Raw genomic sequence first — 25,043 nt, forward strand, 5'->3', positions numbered from 1 at the left:
ATGTAGAAAGGAATTAGCATTGTAGCATCTGTACAATGTGCATTGTTGAGGCCCCAGTGTGAATAATTCATCTACTCACAAAATTGTATAAATATACCACATTTACGAGAAGGCTACTTTGACAGCGTAGCCTTGAAGTTTTCTTTGAAATACTGCTCTTTTTTTATAGGTAATGTTTACATCATTGTCAATGTGATACCTGAAAGTATTGCATGATATTAACAGTCATAAGTGTTGTTACTTTGAAATAGTTTGATCTTTGATTTGATGAGTAGTTTACCTGTGTAATTTTATTTGTTGCAAAATTTCGTATTTGTTTATTTTGGACTTTAGATTTGTCTAGAAAGTTGCAGCTCCCCACATGTGTAAAAAAAAAAAAAAAAGATTAATATGACATACCGCTAGAAGCCCAACAATGGCTGAAATTATGAATATACTGAAATAGATAAACAGTTGATGCTGAAAAACAAGAGTTTAGCTCTGTTTGGGAGGGTGTTTAATGATGGGATGTTGTCCATTCGTACTCCCGTAATTCCCAGTTCAACTGTGCCTGGAGGCAGTCAAGTTTGTGCTGCCCCGTGACATGGCCATCCAGTTCCAGGCCAAGTGGTACTTGACCAACCATGCACTGGGGGAGCTGCGGGGCCAGTCTGAGCTGATGAACTTCAGCTCTTGTCTCCTTAACCTGATGGGCTTCAATGCTTCTCAGCTTAACCTGTTTGGCCAAGTGAGTGTTTGCACTCTTTTCAAAGCTACTGTATACACATAGCGAGTCAAATTTTTTTCATAACAGGACTTCCTGACAATTTCTTGAGTGATTACATTTGCGATTATAGAGTACAGCAACGACAGAGAACTGTATGTCGCATTCATGTCAGATAAGAGTTGATATTTTTGCGTGATTAAAAAGAGCACTAGACTCCTGAAATTTGCTTCAATAAATCTCCCTGCAGGTATATGGCATATACACATTTTGATGAGCCTGATGTACTAAACTAAGACCAGCTTTTGACCATGACATTTTGGATGTGCAGATCAAGAGAGACCACAATGGAGCTGCCATGTAGATCTGATGCAAAAGTTTGGAAGCTGAGATGTTTGTATTTTTGTGTGTAAACAGAATACTGTGTGTGTTCTTTTGATGAAAACTGCAACCATCTTTCACAATTCAAAAGAATCAAAGATTGAACTTTATCATTGGAAATCACGAGTGTAGAGACATGACATGAAGTGCAGGATTGAATGAGAAGACAAGGGAATGCAAGTAAGGTTGTATATTAACAAAAACAAAGTTGTAAAGGGTAAATACTCTAATTGTTTATTCATTTCAAATGTTTTGGTTCTTCCTGAACAGGATGCAGATTCATCTGGTTCACCAGTGGTAGCAGCCAAGAAACACAAACCATCTGGCTGGGATGAGGTGAAATTGATATTTTTGTATCCTTTGTTCAATCCATTGCATGGTCCTCTTAAATGTTGGTTGGGAATGTGTGTATTTGTATGCTGTAGGTGTTTGAGGCAATGGTTGCATGTGATATATGCAGAGCTCATGAAATGTCAGAGTCTGATGTCGTGAGATTTTGCATCAGATATCACAGATCAGAATCATTTGAAAAAATATCTTTAAAGTAGGTGAATAATCTGATAATAGATTGATACAACATTTTATGTGCATAGATATCTCTCAGTTTCTCTCTTGCCAGATTTATCTTTGGACAAACTTTGTGGTGTAGCTCATATTTGTGTCATCATTTGAGTAATTGAAATACCTGCAGAGTGCAGTATATGATTTGGACTAACAAATCAATGATTTTTTTTTCTTTCTGTGTGTCATGTGATCTGCTGGTTAGTGGCATATGATTCCTCCATGACCATAGATGAGTTTGGTCCTAAGATATGTATGCCTCCTGATCATAAAGATTTTAAGATTTGATTTCAGAATATGTGATAGAGATGTTGATACCAAAAAGATACGGTGTGGGGGAAGTAGCCTTTTACTCCAAGTGACAGCCCTATACCTTGTTGATCTTGAACCAGGATTGGGAGTATCTCTGCTCCTCCAAGTACCATCAGAGAGTCAAAGGTACGTTGCCCAAGTTTGCTGAACCCAATAAGACGACATCGACTCCCACAGCATCGTCATCGATGCCTGGTACACCGTTGTCATCACAGACGTCATTACCACCAAAATCGTCATCTCAGAGCCAAATGGGGGCAAGGAAGTTTGTGGATGGTTCTGGGCCCCTCTTCCCTTACATCCCTGGCCTCGCCTTTGCCCTGCATCTCATCTGTGAGGTGAGTGAGATCATCCATCATTCAATTTGCTGTTAACCCGTTGAAGACAAGTCTCGAGAATACTCGGGCAGGTCTCTATGGGAAATGCATGTTATAGCAAAATCAGTCCATCCTCAATGGGTTAAAGGGGAAGTCTCTCCAAAACGTGAACATGTGGATTCAGCATGTGAAGACAAATTTTTGGAGTTCATCATGAAAAGATAGGAGAAAGTTGGAGCATCCATTCAAGAATTGTGAATTTGGAAAGGTTTGAAAAAATTCTGTGTGCCATCTTCTCTTGATGAGAACTCTGCAACAAGTTCTGATGCAGGTGAGCACAAAATACTGAAAATTTTCGACAAAAGTTCTCTCTTTTAGGACATGAAAAAAGCACTTGACTTTAATAGCCCCTTTAAATGACATAGAGATTGATTTTAGCATTCTCATATTTCACTATCAAGTCAGGGGAATATGTATATTTCACCAAAAAGAGATTTGAACAAATCTTTTTGCATTTATTGACTCTATATATATTTATAGATATTTTTAGATAAAGCAACATTGTTGCTATTGTGTCTTATGTGACATGCAGCATTTTATACAAAGGACTCTTGTGGCAAAAAATGCTGATGAAAGCAATTGCTTTGATTTTATTGGTCAGTTATGAAGATTGTCAAATTTGTGATGCTTTTGATGAGGTTGATTTTCACATGCTTAACTGGAGTTTGTTGTTTGTTTTGCTTTATTACATTCTCTAGATAGGTAGTTTTGTCAGCTGTGGATCTACATTCATTACATTTGGTGATGATGGCAATGGTAGTATTCTCGGGCTTGTATTTATGATTATTATTGCCTTTTGTTATCGTTTTTATTAGGAGCTGAGACTGAACAAACACATGAAGCAAGATGTGCAAGAACTAGTGGTCGTCTTGCATCATTTGACAAGGTGAAAATTGTTTCAGTTGTCATCACATCTCTACTATTTGCCCGTAGCCTAGGGTGATGCATTGAAAAGTGAAAGTGACTAAAAACAAAAGAACTACATCAAGCCATATCTACCTGTTTGATTTATAACTGATTCTTCACATGTCAACACATTTTTGAAAATAATCTCATCTGTTTGAAATAGTTATTTTTAGTACATTTCTTTGTGATTTGTGCAGATTTAATGAATGTAATAAGTTCCATCTAATCTCTCCAATATGAAAACAGATTAGAAGTATTCTCTGTCCAGTAGGGCCATCTTCATAGTCAAACTCTGCTTATGAAGGTGATCCCCTGTCTATACAATTATTTGTTATTGAACATATAATGTGTAATGATATAATATCTCTTGAATTTTCTTGTATTCTAATGAAAATGGATATGCAGAAATAAAAGTGAACTGAAAAAAAAATTAGTGACATATGTTTTGAGAGTCAAGGGTGGCGATTTAATGATGTCAAAATGATGATTTCTGCAGGAAAATTCCCTCAGAAGTCGGTGGTTCACCCCCTCCCCTGTCTTGAGGGGATTGACCACACTTACAAAATTTTGTTGACAAATATTATCTCAAATGTTGTGCTTTTGCAGTGAGCTAGGGTGGAGCCAGTACCAAGATTACTACCAGAGAATGCATCCGAGGCTCCTCCAAGCTCCTCCTACCACAAGGATACCACCAGGTAGGTTTTCAGATGTAACTGAAGTCTGTCATGATCCTGTGAAACCATTTGCATTTAGTGCTGTTGATCCTCGGTTGGAATCATAAGTTATCTTTTCACTTGTAAATATGTTAATTGCTTAGGAAAAAATACAATAGCATGAAAGAGTCAGTATTAGAGTATTAGAATATTTTGTTACTCATCTATGTATTCTAGAAATCTTTGAACTAGAAACAGATAATGCCTTTTCTGTGTCAGACAATTCAAGTAACTTGTGTCTGGCCTCTGTCATTATTAATCTTTTTTTTTTTTTGCATCTTTTTTCATTTTTTGATACTTAGCCATTATACATGGTATTCATGTATAATGCAAGAAGCATGTTTTTAAAACACATCAATTAACATTGTGTGCATAATGCAATTTACACAGTGATGAGGAAGATCAAAGTGGTAATACCTCACCTGTCATTCAATTGAAATAAGACTGAACAATCATTGATATTTTCTTTCACTGACTCTATATCTTCCTTTTTTCTACCTCTCTCTCTCTCTCTTTTTTTTCTTCTCCCTCTCTTTCTTGCCCTCTCTCTCTCCTGCCTTGCTCTGTTTTTCTCACAAAAGAGCTGAAGAAAGAACTTCAGGTCCCAAGCTACTGGACTCCCAAACCACCATCAGTCCAGAACTTCTTGTACAACTACATATCAGGCACCACACAGGCACCCTACCCTGCCATGGCAGGACTGTGCTCCAGAACTAGTCAGCTCATTGCGGTAGGTGGCAAGTGCCTTACAGTCAGAATTGAAGAGCAGATGCCGTCTTGTGATGAGATGATCAATTTTGAGAAATGGAGCTTGAATGATATTTCCCCCCCCCCCCCCACAATCAGACAAGTAGTACCATTGACTTGATGATGATTGAAATGATGAATGAAATGAGATTTGAATCAACTTTCATATGATGAATCACTGTGGAGAGTCAATAGAATGAACTCGCTGTTTGGTGTGGTTTAAACGGAGAGCTCTGTTACTCTTGCTGCGGGTAATGCCATCTGCAGTTTGGTGAATACTTTTGTGCTATAAAATGTCATATTTTATGAAAACATTTCATGAAAATAAAGAGAAATGAGGAACACTCCGGATGGTTGCAACGCTTCTTTGATTTGTCAGGAAACTCTGTGAAGCACATTAAAACTCCCAGGCCTCCAAATCCAATCTATTTGTAATTATAGAAAAGAAAAGAGGTCTATGCGGAATAAGGTTTGCCAAACTAATCCATTTCATCGTGCCAATAGCGCAGGAAATATGTGATATGCATTGTATTTCAATACGGCACCACTCCCAAGCTGTAGAACACTTTGTTTGTCTGCAGGTCTTCATAGAGCTCTAAGATTCCAGGAAGGCATGGTAGCATCACTATAGCAACCCCATTACAGTCGTCTGCAATCAGGCCACAGTGATGGTTCAAAGACGGGCCCCCTGGACCACTCCAATGTTACATTCTGCTTGCAGGCATAGATCATTTTGACAGCTTGATCCAAATCTTGGCAGCATGCCAGTTAAAGCTCTCCATGATGGGATAGGGAAGTTACCCTCCTTCACGTTGTATACTATTAGATATGCATGTAGCATTGTGGCTAGTGATAATCACAGTTTAGTGCCATTATATGAAAGAAAGTGAATTAAGTGAAGGAGAGAAGGAAGCTTTGTATAATTTGCTGAAAGACTCTTTCTTTTTAATTCTTTCAACAAGTTCAGCATATACCTTTTGTGCTCACATTTTACACTTCTATGCAGCTTTACACACTCTGTCTGACCGAAGGTGTGCCCAAGATACCAGAGCGAACTCAGTTGTGTAGACGCCAGTCTATGAGTGGTAAGAAAGTAGTTTCGTTTCTCTGTGATTCTGGTAATGCATAAACTTAAGACTCTCGTAGTACTTTGATGTTGTTTGTGTGTGTGTTTATGCATTTATGTATTTGCATATCTACGTATGTATGTATTGGCATATTGATTTATTACATTTTTACTAATTTAGTATATTAATACTAGTCAGTACTTGTGTATGGACTCTACTAAATGTGTATCAGATTTGGTGGATTTCTTTTGTTACGTTTATGTGGGATGGCTGCATGCAATTAAAGTTATCTACATGGGTATTATTTTTTTTTGTTGGTTATCTGTTAAACAAAATTTAAGTCAATGTGAACAAGAGGAAGTACTCAGCACTAACCATGCACTGCCACATAAGAGCGTGAATGGCATAGCTGCCTAAGATGACATACCCACGAGTGCAATTGAATTGAAGTCTTCAGTCATTCTGTTTCCATGGTATAGCAGTAATCCATCATATTCCATGTGTTTGTGCATCTCCTGGTTCAGGGTTTCCTCTTGACTCTGACTGGAAGGAGGACCTGGAAACCTTCCTTCGGGAGAACCCCGCCCTGGGGTCCCCTCAGCGCACCGTGGTGTACATGGCCAGGGTGGGGCTGAGTCTACCGGACCTAGCCTCCATGCCTCCAGGCCTGGCCCTACCCCTCATGGAGGCCATCTCACAGAGCCAGGACGACCCGCCCTCAGACTGGCCCCAGGGGGCTTACGACCTGCTTGGCCGACAGGACCTTGCTAGCCAGGTCAGGTGGTTGGCGGTCAGTAGCAAGCAGCGCAGGACCAAGGTATTTGGCATGTTGTGATCACTTCCTAGAAGGCAGAATTCCAATGAAGGAAATTTGAAGGGAAAGAAAAATGTGGAAATTCTGGTGATGAGATTAAGTAAATGACCAAAACAAGAGGGGATAGACATTTTCTCATTCTTGTAGATGGTTTATTCTGCTAAATTTTTCACATATTTGTTCCCCAAAGTGTCATATTATTAGATGTGGGTTATGAGGTAGATATATACCACATTGCTCTTGTCTTTTGTTTATACTCAAATAGTGTGCCAATTAGGACACTAGTCATTTTCCGAAGTAAGACATAGTCTCTTTGTCTTTTTTGATAATTTTACATACTTTTCACTAATTCTTTATACCCACTGAAGTTAATTTTACAGGATGTAGCAGACATGTGATGTTGTCTTTTGGTAGATGATGTTTTTGATAAAGTAAGGGCGCATTGACTTCCCATTCTTTCCATGGCAGACTCAGCGCAGTGCTCCAGCTCGTGGTCCCAGCTCCTCGGGTCCCAAGCAGGAGGAGAGGGATGGGATGGAGCATCTGGACCAGGAGCTGCTTCGGCTCCGTTTCCCTGACGACCTGCGGGTGGTGGAGGTGCGGCGGATCCTCCAGTCCTCCAAGCCGGTCACCATCAGTCTCACTCAGAAGCCTGAGACAAGGTAATACTGCTTTCATTGCAAAGCATTCCACCTGTAAAATGGCAAGGAGGGGATTTAGGGATACTGTTGACCATTTTTCATTTGCAGAATTTCAGAGAGTTTCAAAGAGAGATCATTAATCAAATATTGTTTGAAAATCATAGTAATTTTCACAACTTAATGATGCCCTCTTAATCAAATTTAGTATAAAATGTATAATGATTTTAATGTTATCAGAAAGCTTTATGATACCCTCTTTGAAATTCTGTAATAAAACGTAAGTAGTCAAAAACTCCTCTGATTCCCTTTTTACATGCAGCCAATGCTGTGTTGTTCAAACTTGCTGTAAAATGTAGCTGTGGCTCTGCTTCTATGTATCATGCTGCTTTAGAACCTGGAATACCCACACCATGAACAGTCTGGAGGATATCTAACAGGATATTAATACCTTAAAACCTCTCAAACCATTGATGAAAACAAGACCTTCACCAAAAATATATCAGTTTTTACACTCTGGAAGCAATGGGGAGCCAATATAGAACCGCAGTGAATTTATCAGTGAACTCGGTGACTAGTCTATATAGTTGTTTTATTCCATACCTTGTCCAAATTCTCTAATGGCGTGAGTTTTGCAAACAAACCAGAAAATATTATGCTAGAGCAATGTCATTTGTTATCCATAGGTCAGAGTGTTTTAGAGTTGAAAAGGGTCTTCCAATATGGGCAGAATAAAGTGGGATTAGTGCACATACAAGTACACATTTTTGCATGAAATAGTTTGCAATGTGTCACACATGGGACCTAGCTCATGAGAATTAGACTTTCTTTAGATATGTTGTTGTTTTTTGTTTTGTTTTGTTTGTTTTGTTTTGTTTTTGTTTTGTTTTTTTGTTTTTTTAAATAAACCTGTTTTTAGCTTGAGAACCAACTCTGGAAAATTTCTACATAGGTTGTGTTTGTCATTGTATGCAGTGATCATGAATTCATTGAGGAACAGGAGTTACATCTCTTGATGGTATCTCAGCGTACCATGGCACTTCCTGTTGGCAGGTGAGGCAGGTCCATGTACCTTATACCCTTTCTTATTTTCTGTTCCCCTGATTTTTTTGTTCTTTAAACATTCATTTTGTTTAGAGAACACCTTCCCTTTTCTGTAGCTGACATACACACTGTGTTGAAATCAGAGTAAAGTGCTTTTGGGTTTGTTTGTTTTTTTCAGTGCTCTGTAGGGCTTTTGTTAGATCAAAATTTAACCCACTCAAAATGACTGTGCTCATGCCATAGCTGAACTGTTAGTAGTTTGAAATACCTACTTTAAATGTTACATCTATCTATGTGTGAATGCCAGTGTAGTGTTCCGTAAAGTTGACTGATGTCATTAATCATCTGTGTGCTCTCTTCATGTTGTTCATATATTTGCCTACAAGCTATGCTGTCAATAAAGTTAAATTTAATTCACAGAGTTCTGATGATGACCCAAAGTTGAAGTCTTGAGCAGTTTATTTAGCAGGACCTAACATGGAGTCAAACTGATTTGCATAATTTTACCATCATCATGAAGAATCACCAAATACTGGATTATCATTTCTGAGTTCAGCATGATATACATCACATTACTGTAATTACCCCCACTTTGATTGTTTCCTTCTCAGGGGAATGTTTACACTGTGTACATCCAAAGCTCTTGTGACCGAGCCTCTTCACATTCCAAAGTTGAATCTCACGGGCAAGGCACCTCCAAGGTATTTGAAACTCTGTTTTCTTCAATAGTTGTGTATGAAAATCATGTAAGCCCGAAGATTATATCAACTGATGGTGCTGTGTGAGATGTGCCATAGATTTCTTCTGATATCTTCTGTATCCCTTGATTCAGTCAAGTTGTACATAAAATGTTTAAAATTCTTGCTTGAAGTTTTTCACAGCTTACTGAGAGTGATTATGGAGAAACTACACATACATGTATTTACCACAATGCAATACAACATGCAATAACTTATTGTAAGTGGTGAAGCTGATAAGTCATAGTGATATATTTCACAGTGATCCCTCTGAATGAGACGAGAATTTCATGTCGTGTATTTTCTGGAAACAACAGTCCTAGCTATCTTGTTTCTTGTTTTGAAAGTGCAAAATTCACTGACAGACATGCATAGAAGAAGAAGAAGAAAAAACAAAGAAAGAACTGAAGAAAATTAGACATTCTCTTGTGTCAAAGTCAATTTCGTAGGGGTAGGATTTAGATTTGCTCCAAGCCCCTTTTGTGCAAACTTTCTGAGAACCTCCCTCCATCATTACGATAATTTGCAAACTTGACCATGATCTCTTGGCAGAAATAACACCATCAACTTTGTGAACATTGATGTGCCGGCCAACATGAACTCTTGGCCTCTGTTTCACAATGGAGTGGCAGCTGGCCTCAAGATTGCTAGAGGAGATAACCAGGTGTGTATGGATACCTATCTTTCTCCAGAAAAATTAAAAGGAAGGGGGAAATTCTCTGAAATGAGGTGTTCTCTAGAAATGTCAATACCCCTAGTGCTCACAGATCTCTCCTTTCTATAACTTCGTGATTTTTCTTGAGGTTAAATGTAAGTGCTGAATGTGACATGATGCAAATGCAGTCCAACCTGTCAGTTAAAGGCATAGTATAGTTCTGGTTGAGATGGGATTCAGGTTCTAAATTTTTGTGAGATAATTGGAGTCACTTGTATGAAATGTTTAAGAGCATACAATTTCAAGAGCAGTTCAAAGTTTATTTGATGAAGCTTGGTTTGGAAATGGCTGAGATTTCCAAAAACAAGGTAGTCCTAATAAAAGATGGGTCCCACCTTTTATTAGGACCACTTTGTTTTATGTTGTTTTTGGTATGTTGGATATCTCAGTCATTTCAAAACCCATTTTCATCAAGTAAACTTTGACTTCCTCTTAAAATTGTATGCTCTTTGATATTTCTAAAGTGGATTCTAATTATCTCATAAAAAGTTAGAATCTGGATCCTCATCTCAACCAGAACTATACCATACCTTTAAGACCATTCAGGGGAAATAGTAAAAAGGACCTCTGCAGACGGGTTTACATTTCAATTACATATGAACTGTACAGACCTGGCAAGTTGTACTATATGTTGATTAATGATTAGCAGTAGGTAGCTGACACCTTTCTTTTTTGTGTGTGTTCTGTTCATTTTACAATGTAGATTGACTCAGCTTGGATTGTGTACAACAGACCGCAAACAACAGAACTGACCAATGAGCATGCAGGATTCCTGATGGCCCTCGGTCTCAATGGACACCTCTCAAACTTAGACAAGCTGAACATCCACAACTACCTCTGTGCTGTAAGCTCTGCACCCATCCTCAAATACCTTCTCTCCTTAGCAATCTTGTGACATGCTGAGAATGGAATGTGCAGAATAAGGAAAAATTATTCATTATGTTGTGAAATCTCCTGACCATTTAGGACAAATCTGGCTTAGTTTGAATTTCTGCAGCTTGAGAAGCACTAGAGGCTAAAGTATAAGGAGGGGGGGGGGGGATACATTGTAACATCCTTGTAAAGGCATTCAAATTTTACTTATTCATGTGGGGGTTGTGTTGTTCTTGGGCACATGCTTAAGTGAAGGTGTCATGATATCTATGATTGAGCAAGTGTTCTGTAAAAAGTGTGAGCAGGCTGAAAATTCATGCCTTTTGTTTGTGATATTGAGAAAATTTGGAACTTTTGTTTAAGTTTGTTGTTTTATTATTCATGAATTCTCTAATTGTTATTGTGTAGAATGAATTTGATAAGCACATAAAAAAGTCTTGTCACTTTCATTTCCATTCTGTTCTGTTTTCCAGCTCTAGTTGATGTGGTATAAGTATAGATGGTTTTATGTACAATCTGTACTACATTGTAGCAATGCCCATCTTTAGAAACATCTTTCTATTGTTGTTTTTGTCTTCCTTTTGTATTGTTTTACCAGGGCCATGAAATGACCAGTGTTGGTTTGCTTCTGGGGCTAGCTGCTGCCAAGTGAGTTCATCCTTTATTGTGATGAAATTTCTAGACTGCAAAATTCATTTTTTTTTTTCTGTATTTTTCTCCAGCAGGCAACAAATAGGAAGGAAGGTCATATCTGCTTTCAAGATAGATAACCTGTTGTATTGTAAGCTGTGACAAGGGAGTATTTGCAGTTAAAGGGCATCATTTCATTCTTTCTAAAGTATACCATCCTGGGTTTTTGACTCTAGTTAGTGGTCTCATTATCAATGATATCCAAACTAGACTCTAGATTTATGTACGAGCTGGAACATATTAATGGGATTGATTATTTTATGTATTGAATTTGCCATTACTTTTGCATATGTATATATTCTTGCTGTCATGTGTTGCCAGACGGGGTACCATGGACGTTGCCACCACGAAAATCCTGTGTATCCACATCAGCTCATTGCTGCCACCTACATCCACTGAGCTGGACGTCCCACACAGTGTCCAGGTGGCTGCCATACTGGGCACTGGACTTGTTTACCAAAAGACTGCCCACAGACACGTAGCTGAAGTCTTGCTGGGAGAAATCGGTAGGCGCCACCAATGGCACATGCTTCATAACCTGTGTTTGTCAGTGTAGGTGCCGTTTTGTCTGTGTTGTAGTTACTTGTTCATTTCCAATTGAGTCTTGTTTTTATCTTTCTTTTCAGCTGCCAGATGGCATTCAGCACTGACATTTCTTCTGTACCTTGCATCAGCTCATGTAAATTCCAAAGTACATTGGGACTGAGTTATGAGTTTTCTTCAATTTTGTCTGCCATCTGTACAAATGAAATTTGTAAGATTGCAACTGCGGACATGTTTGTTAAAATGTCGATCGGCAGTTGTATTCTTGTAAATTTCATTTGTACAAGGGGCAGACAAATTCAAGAAAACTCATACCTCATATCCTCGCCCCTCTGTGTAATAATCTCTTGCTTTCATACATACCGTCAATTTGATTAACTTACCTACTTTTGAGGAAGAACTTCACTTGTTTAAGTAGTTGCTCTTTTTTTTCTTTTTTTTTTACCGACATCATTGGATCATTTTTAATTTCTTCCCCTCAGATGTATGGGAAGGAATAATAAGCAACATATCCTTTAGTAGTACAATCCACCCTCACAAAGTCACCAAGTTCTCTCCTTGTTGGGTGTTGTAATGATTGTAGGGCGCCCTCCGGGTCCAGAGTTGAATAACTGCACTAATCGTGAATCCTACTCACTGGCCGCTGGACTTGCCCTGGGCATGGTCACTCTAGGGGTGAGTGATGTGATTCAGTGATGTATTAGTAACTCTTTTAAAACACTGAAATAATGGATTTGGTGTTTGTATGAAATTTGCTCAACAGAAGAGTCTGTGTGACATCTTGGTATTTGTTTTACAACTGCAGTTTCAAATATTGTTAATTTTTGTTTTTGTTTAATATATCGATCACTTTTTTAAACAATCACAATCCACTCTTATTTGTCTTCTTAGTATTTCTTTTTCCCCTTCTGAACTAAATGGGATTGAGGTTTTTGGAGTTGATTCTTTATCAAGTAGTGGTCATGTAAAACAAATCAGTTTGAAACAAATGAGTCATCAATATGCCAGTAATTCAAATTAGAGTTGTGCTGTTTCAGTGAATAGTATGAATCTTTTGCATGTAAACTTATCATTTAAGTATCAAAACAAATGCAACATGATTAGATATTATGTGCAGATGTAAGAATTTTTTCCCTGAGTTGAATTCTCATGTACATGTGTATATACCTGTTCCTCCTCCCCTCAACCCATCTACCCTCATCAGCGTGGTAGTGGAGCAGTTGGCCTGGCTGATCTGAACATACCTGATCAGCTCTACCACTACATGGCTGGAGGACACAAGAAACAAGTGGTGAGACCTTAGTAACAGTCAAATCTACATGTAGAGGCCACTAAAAGGGGAACATGAAAGGTGGCCTGTATAGGTAGTTGGTCACTATTGACAGGTTGACGGAACTATAGACTTGCTGCTGGAGTGCATTTTAAATAAAAGAGAGAAAAGAGGAAATGTTAATTTTAGAGGAGAGCATGGGTATTTGGATGTACATGTAGAATTCTGCTTCTGGTATTTGTGGCATACTTTTACATGAATACTTGAAGTGCATTTGATAGCACAAAATGGGGATGAAACAATAGATACTTTAGTATGCAGTTCTGAAAAAATGTTTACATGAAATTTAATTTTGTCTGTCTTTGCCACACTGTTCGAAAGTAACATAATCATATATTTGCGTATTTTGTTTCATCCATTTCTGAAGTTCCTACAGAAAGAAAAAACAAATAACTCAGTGACATGCAGTTGTGGCCCAGTGGTAAGACCAAGATCTCTCAATAGTAAGGCCCTTGGTTCAAGTCCACTGGCAGCACTGATTTTGCTTGTGACAGTTGGTCCTGTGGTAGCTTGCTCATAAGCACTTACATTCTTCCTTAGTGCCCAAGTAAAAATCAAATAAAGGCAAACAGAAATGCAACCCAAATGTGTATGCATAAGACAGTTCAGTTGGTAGATACTATTGATATTTTTTATGAGAAAAGAGGAGCTTGATCATTTTTTTTTTTTTTTTAAAGCAGAGCTGTATTTCAATCATTGCTACCCTTACGAAGAAAACAGGAGTATGAAGTTATGAAGTAAACCATCAAAATTTGGTTGTGACAATTATGTTATGTTGGTCTTTGCTACATTCTGTTTTTATGTAGAGTGGGGGTTCAAAAGAGAAGTTCAGGTCCACCTGCTATCAAATCCGAGAGGGGGACCAGGTCAACCTGGACGTGACCTCACCTGGGGCTACTGTAGCTCTGGGCCTCATGTTCCTACAGACTGGGAACAGGTGAGGATTGTGCTGTCATCCAAGCTATAAGTGCGCATTGTTTTCACACACCCCCACACATATACTTTTTTAACCTCAAAGTGATAGGCAATTCCCATTACAATTTGTTTGCTTATTACAACATGATGTCTTGTGCAGTAATTAGTAATATCTGTTTGTCATAATCAACAGAAGACTATGTTTAGGTTTTTTGTTTTGTTTTGTGGTTTTTATTACTACTATCAAGTATAAGCTATTAAAAGCGATCTTGAGATCATTGTTTGTGTTACTCAAATCTTCTCATTTACCATATCATTTGATTCTGAATGATCTTCATCTCAATGTCTTGTAGTTTCACTGTTTCATCGTAATATGGATGATAACCATGATAGATAGATATCTATTTGTTCTTTCTATGTTTCTCTTGTAATAGGAAGATGCATTATACCAAACTTTGAATTCCCCAAAGAAGATGAAATATATGCTTTATCTATGTGGGTGTAAGTTTTCCGTCGTATGTACTTATCAATCTCTTTGATCAATTAATACTTTGTTTTTCTTTGTTGTTGTTTCCTTCATCTCTTTGTCTTCAAACATGACAAAGACAATATAGATTATTGATTGATGTATTGATGAAAACTATCATATTTTTGGGGAGTGTTTTAAAAAATACTTTTCATGAAACTTTCAGAGCCGTTGCTGATTGGTTAGCTGCGCCTGATACTCAATCTCTATTGGACATGGTCAAACCGGATTTCTTACTGCTCAGGGTAAAGTGTTACGTCTGTCTACACTGATTGTTTGTTGATTAAGTGCAGTGGTTTGTTTTTGTCGATCCAGTTAGAAACAGAAGTTGGCGTACAAGTGTTGTGAGTGAGGAAATGTGTGTGTTTGTGTGTTGGTTTGTTTAGTTTTGCTTACAATAGACAAAGTGGAAATGAATTCTGGAGAACATTTGGCACAGTAAGGCATGATTGAATACCACAATAAATGAATAATCAATCTGCATCTTTGACCTTAGGAGTAATACCACGCAGCTCTCAGTGAGTGTGCATTTGGATGTATTCGCGATGTGTGTTAGATAGGCATGTGAGATATTTAATGTGGTTGTATCTGAACATTGTTGATAAAAATGTACCTGATACTCACCTGTGTATTAAGTGATTCTGATTGTCTCTATCCTGGTTGTATCTGAACATTGTTGATAGAAGTGTGTGGCCTTGATTTTCTGTCTTTCTCTCCTAGGCCCTGAGCAGAGGACTTGTGCTGTGGAATGACATAAGACCAACAACGGAGTGGGTGGACAGTAATATACCACCGGTGGGTAGCTTACAACTTGAGAACACAGCCACACCTTGCATTAATCAACCTCATACACATCAACAATCAAATTGGCGAACAAGTCTTCTTTGTTTGGTATTATACAGAGAGCAAAGTTTGCTCAGCGAAAAATTCATACAGGCAATGGAGTTGCCAAATCCCCCTGATTCAACAGGAGGCTCCCTGAAAACCAAAATATCTCTCAGCGTTTTGCCAAGAGAATATAAACGTCTGCCTGACATGGGATTGATTGTTGCCTGTTGAGATGCACATAGGACACTTTATCTCCCTGGTTTGTCTTTGAAACCTCAATGGCCCATTTTCACAAAGATGGTTTAAGTTAAAACCCTGGTTAAGATTTAATTCATGGACTAAAATAGTTGTGAAATAGGCATACCTTTTACATGCATGTATCAACACACTGTTATTATAGGATGTCTTTTGGCGTACGCAATCTGTCAAGCACATTCATATGCAAGAAATCTTCACAAACTATGGACTAAATTTAAACCACCTTTGTGAATATGGGCCAATGAATTTGATGTGGGAATGTTAGGAGCCGCGGAGTTAACATACTTTCCTTGAGTCTCAGCAAAATCAGATAACCTTTGTGCAGTTGACTGATATGGGTAGGGGAGTGTGTCTGTGCCTCGATGCAAAGTTTGCAAAGTCAAATCTGCACTCTACTTTTCCCTGATACCAGTTTGTACATCAGTCTATCAATATTCCACTCATTCCTCTTTACTTTAGTAACTCCAATATCTCACATGTTGGTAAATTTACAGTATTACTGTTCATCCTTCCCCAGATTGTGAAGAAGTATGCCTTCAAGAGGAGTACGGCTGATGAGTCAGGAGATGAAGAGATTGATTACCAGACCATGAGGTGGGCAGATTATGTCTTCTTCATCTTTTACAGTCTTTTACAATCTCCATTAAGTCTTGTAGGGATGATGTCTGTAGCCTCATTCTAGGTCTAGGGTTGACAAGAAGCTAAGTGTCGTGAATTCTGTTGGTCATACGTACATCTGGAGAAGGGAAGCATGAAAATTGTATACTTAAGATAGAACAAAAACAAAACAAAAAGCTTGTTTCTTTACATCTGAATGGTATTCTTTGTGTGCCATTGTTCATATAACTAAGATTGCCTCTCCTATTCAGAATAAATCATCAACTTAAAGATCCAGTTCATTATTTGAATTTGATCCATGAAAAATGCCATGTTTTGTCGTCTTTTCGTGTACATTTGAACTGTGTACAAAGGGCAGTGTACAGTGAACATGAATAATATATTCCAGTACACCAGCTAACACACTTTCACATGAAGTATTTGTCAGTGAGAAATCTGGATTTTAGGACTCCCACAATACCTGAATATATTGTTAGATTTTGTATTCTGTCAACCAGTTATATCAGTTTAGATGTTTCAGTGAGCGTAGTTGTGTGTGTGTGTGTGTGTGTGTGTGTATTGTTCGTATTGCACAGCTGCAAGTATACACTCCACAACAACACCTACTCACTAATTAAAGTTGAATACAGAAAAATGAGACATCAGGTACTCCGGGCGTGCATTGTAGATTGGATGTTTTATTATAGGCTCTGCACTGAGGCAAATTGTCGGAGCAAGTCACTCATGATGAAATTGTAACACACTCTGCTCTTCACACAAAGAGCAATCGGCATTTATACATGTAGAACAGCAGAGAGATGACTCACCTCTCCAGAAGGCAGTGAAACAATATAGTTAAAGAAAGTTACAAATCACTTGTCACTTTTGACAGAGATCTACTGTGTTCGGATATTATCAATCGGCGGCTTATCTTTACCCATTACAGTGGCCGCCTCAGATGTCGTGTGCTTATCAAGCGGTGTCTGGGGATGGGCCACGAGAGAGAAATATTAGGGCGGAGTGGCTTTCAATACTAGGAATTGTATCCGTCATCAATAACATGAGGATAAACACACCAGCGAGCAGAGGCTCGCGAGTAATCATGCGAGAGTTTGTCTACATAATTACCTGATAAAGAAACTTGTCGAGGGGAAAACGAAACGGCGGAGAGGGTCACACCCACAGAGAGAGAGAGAGAGGGAGAGTGCATGTGTGGAAGACAGAGATCAGAGGTCGGAGCGGAGAGAAGGAGATTGTGGAGGAGAAAGAAGCAGAGAAAAGTTGAGCTGCTACAATGTCAAACCACAATATATTATGTGCAATGAGATTTGATATACACATATTTTTTTTTATTGCGAGATGCAGAGTGAGATTAGCACCAAACAATCATGCAGATCCATCCAAGTAGAACTGTTCATCCCTTTAATGCCCTTCTGAGAAGGTCATGAAATGCGATATCATTGTTTTCCACTCTCCTTCCAATCCAGTCAAGCCATATGTAACATTGGAGCAGGAGCATGCTTTGCCCTAGGCCTCAGGTTTGCTGGTACAGCAAACAAGGATGCATATACCTGCCTGGTGAGTGTCTGCTAAGTGATGGAGATACAGTTGAGATTGTTGGAGACAGTTTAAGGTAGATGTACCTTCAGTTTTGAATTTAAGGATGCATCACCTTGCCCATTGGCATCATGAAAACCATTTGCTCTAAAATTTGTGAACAATTTTTATTTCTTGTTTGTTATATATTGGCTGTAAATGAAATATCTTGAGTGTCACTCCTGAATCTGCTTGTATTTCTTACTGATATTGATGATTGTGGGAATTCATAATCTGCTAACTGCATCTTGTTAGATGCTCAAGATGCATGGTGAAATGATTTCCACTGGGGTCAAATGTGAAGAGACATTCACTTAGTCAGATTTTTTCATCTCTGCCAGTCTCTCTCAAAGTTCTTTGAAAATCTTTGTGTCACTTGTTATCTCTTTTATTTAGTTTTTTTTTTAAACTTATATTTAAATCTATTTCCTGTTACAGCACTTCAGTTCCTAAATTAAGTTCAGCCATGAAGACACACTGTATGTTATATCATGATTAATCAAAATATTGAATAAAAAGAAGAACTAATGTTCGGTGTAAGCCATATACACAAAGATAGTATGACCTAAGCATACAGACATATGCATCTCTAATTTGTGGAATTCATTTCTGAGAATCTTCAAAACAATGTGATCAGTGGAAATATTCATTTGACTGCTTGTGCACACAGCTCTCCTACTTCAAGAAACTGATGCACCTCCCTACACAACCAGTTGCTGATTTGGTAAGCTGGAACATTGCTGTGAACACACAAAATTTCTTCTAGATATACTCAGGAAAAAAAAAAAACATGCTTCTGCAATGACTTCAGTATCAAAACTGATGCCAGCAAACACATGTGAAATTGTTTTGAAGAACAAATCACCTCAATGTATCAAAATCTATATATATATATATATATATATATATATATATATTTTTTTTTATTATTTTTTTTATTTGTAAGTTCTCTTTATCTGTAATTATGTTCATGTACACACATTTAGTTCATCTATTTTTTATATGTATATGTGTGAAGCTTTTTCAATATCTATCAATTGAAATGTTTGTGGTAGCTGTAAATTCCTTTGATGATATGTGTGGATTTTATTAACGTGAATGACACATGTGTAATGGTGTGATGATTGTTCTTTGTTAAAAAAATGTTTCACATGATTCATTTTGTCATCATTATCAAGATCTGCTGTGTGATATAACCTCAAAGAAGGGTTTCAAAGAAAAGAAGTATGCACCTCAATAAGTGTATGACTACATTTGGTGCTCTGTCATTGGCATGGGGTTGCTCGCTAACTTGTTTTGGTTGTTTCATTTCATTCTCTCAGGCTGGGAAGACAACCTTCAAGACTTGTCTGTACACCATTCTCTTGGCTCTGGCTATGGTAGGTTAGCATTCCTTAGTGCCACGTTGCACAGAGAACCATGTAGCATTGTAATCACTGTCTGGAGTCCCTGGCACAGAGAGGGTTAAACAAAGACCTTGTGCCAAACCTTCTCAGTGTATGCTGTAATGTTTCTTGTAATCATCAACTGATCATGTAAAAAATGTTGCTGTTTGACTGGATACACTTACAGTGAAAACGTGAGTTGCTTGTATGAGGACAGAGATACCAAATTCAAGCAGTTAGTTATTTTAATTGCCTTCAGCCCCAAACCTGGAGGGGGTTTCAATTAATTGAACTAATGCCCAACATTTGAGTTTGGTTTACACTTGATAATCTTACATTAGATTCATCTTTAATACATTGATGCAGACGTAAGGTAGAGGACGTGCAGGACATATTTTCTATCTTATTGGGTGCTAGTAATCACTTGAAACAGAGTTATAGAGAATTTTGTGACCCACTGCAATGAATGTTGATTCTGCTCACACTCCATGATATCCTCATGCTAAGCATTGTGCCATGTTGATGTGATATTTTCCCCAAATGACACATTTTATTTCCAATTTCTCACACAGGTCATGGCAGGCACAGGTGACCTGGAGTTGCTGCGGATGGCCCGTGGGCTGCGTCGGGTGCACAACGAGATCTCCTACGGCAACCACATGGCATGCTCCATGGCCACTGGGCTGCTCTTCCTGGGTGGAGGGCGCTATACACTGGCCACCACCCAGGAGGCTGTGGCTGCCCTGGTCACCAGTCTCTTCCCTTGTTTCCCTGGCAACAGCAAGGGCAATCGGTAATGACCGTAAGACCTGGTCATATTTTTGGTCAGTGACTCTAGGAAATGGTCATATGTGATAAACTAAAAAGATTAGCCACAACAATAAGTGTCGACTGCCAAGTTCATCATCCAAGTCAGCTAGCAAAACTGTTCTGGTGATTTGGAAAAACTGGAATCCAGTTTGGAGTAGCAGCAATCTTTGGGTCTATCTGAGGATCATGGAGGTGATATTGATGACCTTTTTTCTGTTGCCATTAAGCAATATTAAAAGAACTTCCTTAGTTGAGTCCTCAGAAAGAACTCTTAGATCTTGAACGTCTGTGATTACATAAACTTGATCATGTTTATTAACTAGAGGACATTTCTTCAATGTACAAAGTCCCTGACATTAAGGCTGTTCTGCTTTCCAGTGTGTAATATCTGTGTGTTATGTCCTTTTGTCCTTTGGTAGGTACCATCTCCAAGCTCTGAGGCACCTCTATGTCCTGGCAGCTGAACCCCGCCTCATTCTCCCCAAGGATGTGGAGACGGGCAAGCCCTGCTATGTCCCGCTTGAGGTGGTCCTCAAGGTAACAGAGAATTTCTGATCTCATATGTTATGGATGTGTTAACCCATTAACCATGATTCTGTCCCCAACAAGGCATGCTGGTGTGGTATGAGTTAATTCTTGTATGTTTAATGGAGTACACCTGATACTCAGCCTTGTGACACTTTAAATCTGCTGTTTCTCACTGTAATTTGTCGTTAATAAACAGAATTTTCACAAGCTGATGATGACGTCTATTTAGTTGAATGCATGATGTATTTCATTTTGTTCAGGCTGTCCCTAATATCCCCATAAATATAAATTTTTTGAGTTGTATAATAAGTCATATTTTCATTGTGTGTAACATGTGTTATAATTGCCATCTCTAACACTAACAGGCCAGTGAGAGAGTCATGCCAGGTATATGATGTCCCAATTGCATGACAATGCAATATTTTCTCTGTTTTCTTATTCAGGAGTCAGAGTGGTACAGTGAGACAACCATCAAGGTGATGGCACCTTGTATCATTGGCGAGCTCTCCAGTCTGAAAAGTGTAAGAGAATCGGTGACATGGTATTAAACCATGGTAGTCCATTTACTCTTTTGAGATCCATTGGTATCAAGCTTTACTGATTCAACTTCACATGCATTTTTAAAATCATTTTGAGTTCAAATGTACTATATACATATAGATGGGACTCAGCTCAGATTATACTGGTATACTGGTTGCAACCAGAATTCCACACAACTTATTTCCAAGGATCACATTTAGTGGCTGTTATGGCGTATGATCTTGAGATAGAGTAAGGCCTAAATTCTTTGTCTGTTTTGAACTGCAGAGATTCTGCATCACAGATTTCATTTTGCTGCAAAAATATTGCTTTCCAAAGGTTTCTAGATTCAATCCCAGCAATAGAAAAGCACCAAGATATTCAGACAACAGTAAAACAATGTAATGTTAAGCCTTGACTTGTCAAAAGTGAAAGACATTTTCTCTGCGTGATACATAACACCTATGTCCCAATGTCCATCTTTGTATCAGGTGCGTGTGGTTGGTCCTCGGTACATGGGAGTAACCCTTGACATGGAGAAGGACCTGGAGACCACCAAGGCCCTCCTAGCAGCCGGGGGAACTCTCTTTGTCAAACAGAGGGCTGGCCATCTCTCCTATGCTGAGGACCCTAAGGTATCGCTCACTGCTTCCTCTACTCTATCCTACACAGTTCCTGTATATTCATGTATCCTATAGGCTTGTTGTCAGAATAAATGTCAAGTATTATTACTGCAGTCAGCGCTGTAAAACTTGTGCATGTTCGTGTATCCCCCATGAGCATTGTGTTGCTATGACCGTGTCATATGTGTCAGGTACTGCAATCAAAGTTGGGATGATTTTCTTCGTGACAGAAGACTGCAGTTATAAAATTATTCTGCCACCATGATTCCTAAAGTAAGTCTGAAAGTTTCTAGATTCATTTTTTTTTTTAAATAGGGACGATTTGTAAATAATCTTATGTCTAGAGAACCTTTTTTGTAAGTGTTTAAAACAAGTCTGTCTTTGATGTGTATTCAGTGTGTATTCTATGGGCTTGTCAGAATTGTTCTCTAATAAAAGTCGTGTACTGTATTAATTGGAGCTGTACTGAAGATGATTTGTCAATAAACACACACACACACTCACACACAAACAAACAAAAAAAGATAACCATGAAATTATCCTACCATGTGTCTACATGGATGCCTGGAAGCTTTTGAATTTGTTTCATGACAAGAACTTTTTCAGTAACGCATTGCCCATAGAGTTTACAATTCTTTGAGAGAGTCTGCCTTGATATGTTTAGAATCTGGCTTTTGGCTCAACAAAGCAGCACAGATCTACAGCATTTTGAATCTTAAATAAACATGACTTAATCATGCAGTGTACTTGGCATAGTGAAGAGTCCAAACTAAAAGTAATTGCTTGTTACTATGCCAGAGAATTTGAGTGTACCCAGTTTGAATGCTGTTTGCCCGTGTCTTCTTTGCAGGGCTACCGAAGCCTCCTGGCCCAGCTCTTGACACACGAGACCACCAGCCCCATGACCTCTGACCTTCAGCTCATAGAGTCATTCACCTCTGACCTCAGAATCCTCAATTTTGTGCGCCAGTTCTGTTGGCAGGATGCAAGCTGCAATGAAGAGGTTAGAAATCTCATGGTCATATTGTCTTTTGGGAAGTAGAGCCACATTGGAATTTCATTATTTTTAAGTGTGTTTGGTTTCCAGTAATCAGCTGTTCTTATTTGCTGTTTATGACAATTGCAACAATGAGTTTGAATATTTAGTGAAGGCGCTTTCCCTATTAAATCAGTCTTCTAAACTGTAACTGAAGACATTTTATATGAATGTGTAGTAAGTGTCTTAATCTGTCATGCATTAAAGGCTTAATGAACACAAAAGTGATTATTTAAAGGGGATGGCTAGTAACTGATCAGTAGGAATCAGTAGGAATGCTGGGGGATGATTGTTCCAATCCTTGTGGGATTCATTTAAGAGTACATTATTATCTATTGTGTGAAAATTGTTTGCTTCAGAATGGTCTCAAGTATTCAAGTATTGTGCAGATTAATGTTTCCAGGTTAGCATGCCAGTGACGGGGCCTTAAACTGCACATAACTTGAATATGAGACCATTCTGAAGCAAATAATTTTCACACAACAATAGATATATAATGTACTCTTAAATGAATCCCACAAGGATTGGAACAATCATCCCCCAGCATTCCCACTGATTCACTAGTAAGTGAATATCTGTTGATGAGTCTCATGTAGACTGAGGGTATGTAGCAGTCATGATTTTTTGTGTGTTCAAAATGATTTTCTGCACTTTATTTGTTTGTATATCAATGCACTATGCTCTTTGGTTTGATACTAATCATAGCTGATTTTTATCCCAATCCTCGACAGGAGAATAGCAAGGCACAGATCATAGGGAACCTGCTCTTTGAGTGTTTGACAAAAGAGAAGCTAGCTGTACTTCCGGCCCTGCTGGATCTACATCAGGTAATGAGATGCAATACAGCTAGTACAGTTGTATAACTTTGTGGCACTGGCTCAGCAGAGTGGCCTAAAGACTCATTCATCATTTATGGACAGCTCTTTTAGGTACATGTTGATGTAGTCATCTGTATGTATGCTGAAATAATATACACATTTGTGTCCGACTGTACCTTTTCACATGGATATGTTGGTGGAGGGGAAAACGACAGAAGTAGTGTTTTCCCTGGGGCCAGGATTTGGCATGCAGCTGTCAGAACCCAGATTTATTTATTCATTTATTTATTTTTTGGTGTGTGTGATTACCAAATATCCATCAGGGATCAGAATCCAGAATATCATGTTTAAAGCTACATGGGAATAAACATGCAGATGTTTATGAAGATCAAATTATTGTGTCTACTAGGAAGCTAGGAAGAGGTGAAAGTAATCCTTCCATCATGCAGTTTAAGAGCAAACTATGTATTTGTCAGTATGGGGTTGAAACTTGCTGGGAATCTCTTGCAGTTGATGTTTATCGTGATGAGCTAGAAATCCAGTTACCACATGGATGCAAACCATACTGCCTGCAAAAACAGGAAAAATCATGTCGTGCTTGTGATTTTGATACATGTATGATTTTTATTGATATGCCTTGACTTGTTGGCCCATTCCCAACACTTCTGCAATATGTTGCAAAGATGATATACAATACCTGTTTCTAATCATTCCTGTCATTTCTTTTCTTGTCTTATTCCTCCCCCTCCCCCCAAATTGTAGGCCTTGGCTCAACCTCTGTCTTCTCTGGATGCCCTTGACCTCTGGCAACTCAAGCTAGTGCTGGCGTATTACAACCGTCATGGCAGTGACAAAACTTCTTGGGCTGAGTCTACAGCCAAGGTGACCCGCAGGAGACTGGTGCATGCAGAAGCGTGTATGCACTTGAAGTCAAGACTGGACTCGGATCTCGACACCTGGCTACAGGGTTGGTGTTGTATTCTCCTCAGATTATGTGCTCCCCGTATCATTCTTATGGTCTATAATTCATGTTCATATAACCTGCTGCTGACATTATGATAGAAATTTATAATTTATATTTAGCTGAAATACAAAATAAACAAACCCTCCAAAACTATTAACAACAACAACAACAACAATAAATATGGCTGTCTGTTAGAGACCACATTTTCTTCTAGCTTAGACATTATAATTCAAGTTTGATGATGGTGCAACTTTTGTATGATGAGAGTTCATATTTTTTTCCTTTGTAGATCACAGCTCTGAGGTTCTGGCCTACCTTGAGTCTGGTGTGGTGCCGACTGACGAAGATGACAAGGCTGCCCTCTATGTCTTCTTGCAGTTTTACGACATCCCTTCCTTCAACCTGATGAGCCAGACCTCCATCAGAGGTTTGTTTCAGTTTTGTTTTCATAGAATGGAGTGCCATCCGCTTGCATGTGCTCCGGCAATT

At 38.6% G+C, this 25,043-nt stretch overlaps 1 protein-coding gene across 1 annotated transcript in view; it reads left to right on the top strand.

Annotated features, from left to right (window-relative positions):
• LOC140233969 (anaphase-promoting complex subunit 1-like) overlaps window positions 1-25,043 on the top strand; it is a 43,435-nt gene that overhangs the window by 14,254 nt on the left and 4,138 nt on the right. The window contains exons 15-46 of the mRNA XM_072314059.1: window positions 540-727; window positions 1,355-1,420; window positions 2,038-2,295; window positions 3,150-3,220; window positions 3,847-3,935; window positions 4,535-4,683; window positions 5,707-5,785; window positions 6,292-6,584; window positions 7,050-7,243; window positions 8,195-8,272; window positions 8,875-8,964; window positions 9,553-9,664; window positions 10,419-10,559; window positions 11,187-11,236; window positions 11,600-11,784; window positions 12,405-12,496; window positions 13,026-13,112; window positions 13,958-14,088; window positions 14,759-14,837; window positions 15,313-15,387; window positions 16,196-16,272; window positions 17,763-17,853; window positions 18,542-18,595; window positions 19,194-19,250; window positions 19,829-20,049; window positions 20,486-20,603; window positions 21,038-21,115; window positions 21,605-21,748; window positions 22,587-22,739; window positions 23,504-23,599; window positions 24,353-24,557; window positions 24,844-24,981. Of these exons, the coding sequence (XP_072170160.1) occupies window positions 540-727; window positions 1,355-1,420; window positions 2,038-2,295; window positions 3,150-3,220; window positions 3,847-3,935; window positions 4,535-4,683; window positions 5,707-5,785; window positions 6,292-6,584; window positions 7,050-7,243; window positions 8,195-8,272; window positions 8,875-8,964; window positions 9,553-9,664; window positions 10,419-10,559; window positions 11,187-11,236; window positions 11,600-11,784; window positions 12,405-12,496; window positions 13,026-13,112; window positions 13,958-14,088; window positions 14,759-14,837; window positions 15,313-15,387; window positions 16,196-16,272; window positions 17,763-17,853; window positions 18,542-18,595; window positions 19,194-19,250; window positions 19,829-20,049; window positions 20,486-20,603; window positions 21,038-21,115; window positions 21,605-21,748; window positions 22,587-22,739; window positions 23,504-23,599; window positions 24,353-24,557; window positions 24,844-24,981 (3,939 nt within the window). The remainder of the gene's footprint in view (window positions 1-539; window positions 728-1,354; window positions 1,421-2,037; window positions 2,296-3,149; window positions 3,221-3,846; window positions 3,936-4,534; window positions 4,684-5,706; window positions 5,786-6,291; window positions 6,585-7,049; window positions 7,244-8,194; window positions 8,273-8,874; window positions 8,965-9,552; window positions 9,665-10,418; window positions 10,560-11,186; window positions 11,237-11,599; window positions 11,785-12,404; window positions 12,497-13,025; window positions 13,113-13,957; window positions 14,089-14,758; window positions 14,838-15,312; window positions 15,388-16,195; window positions 16,273-17,762; window positions 17,854-18,541; window positions 18,596-19,193; window positions 19,251-19,828; window positions 20,050-20,485; window positions 20,604-21,037; window positions 21,116-21,604; window positions 21,749-22,586; window positions 22,740-23,503; window positions 23,600-24,352; window positions 24,558-24,843; window positions 24,982-25,043) is intronic.

The sequence above is a fragment of the Diadema setosum genome, chromosome 1 (genome assembly GCF_964275005.1).
Source record: "Diadema setosum chromosome 1, eeDiaSeto1, whole genome shotgun sequence".
Lineage (NCBI taxonomy): Eukaryota > Metazoa > Echinodermata > Echinoidea > Diadematoida > Diadematidae > Diadema > Diadema setosum.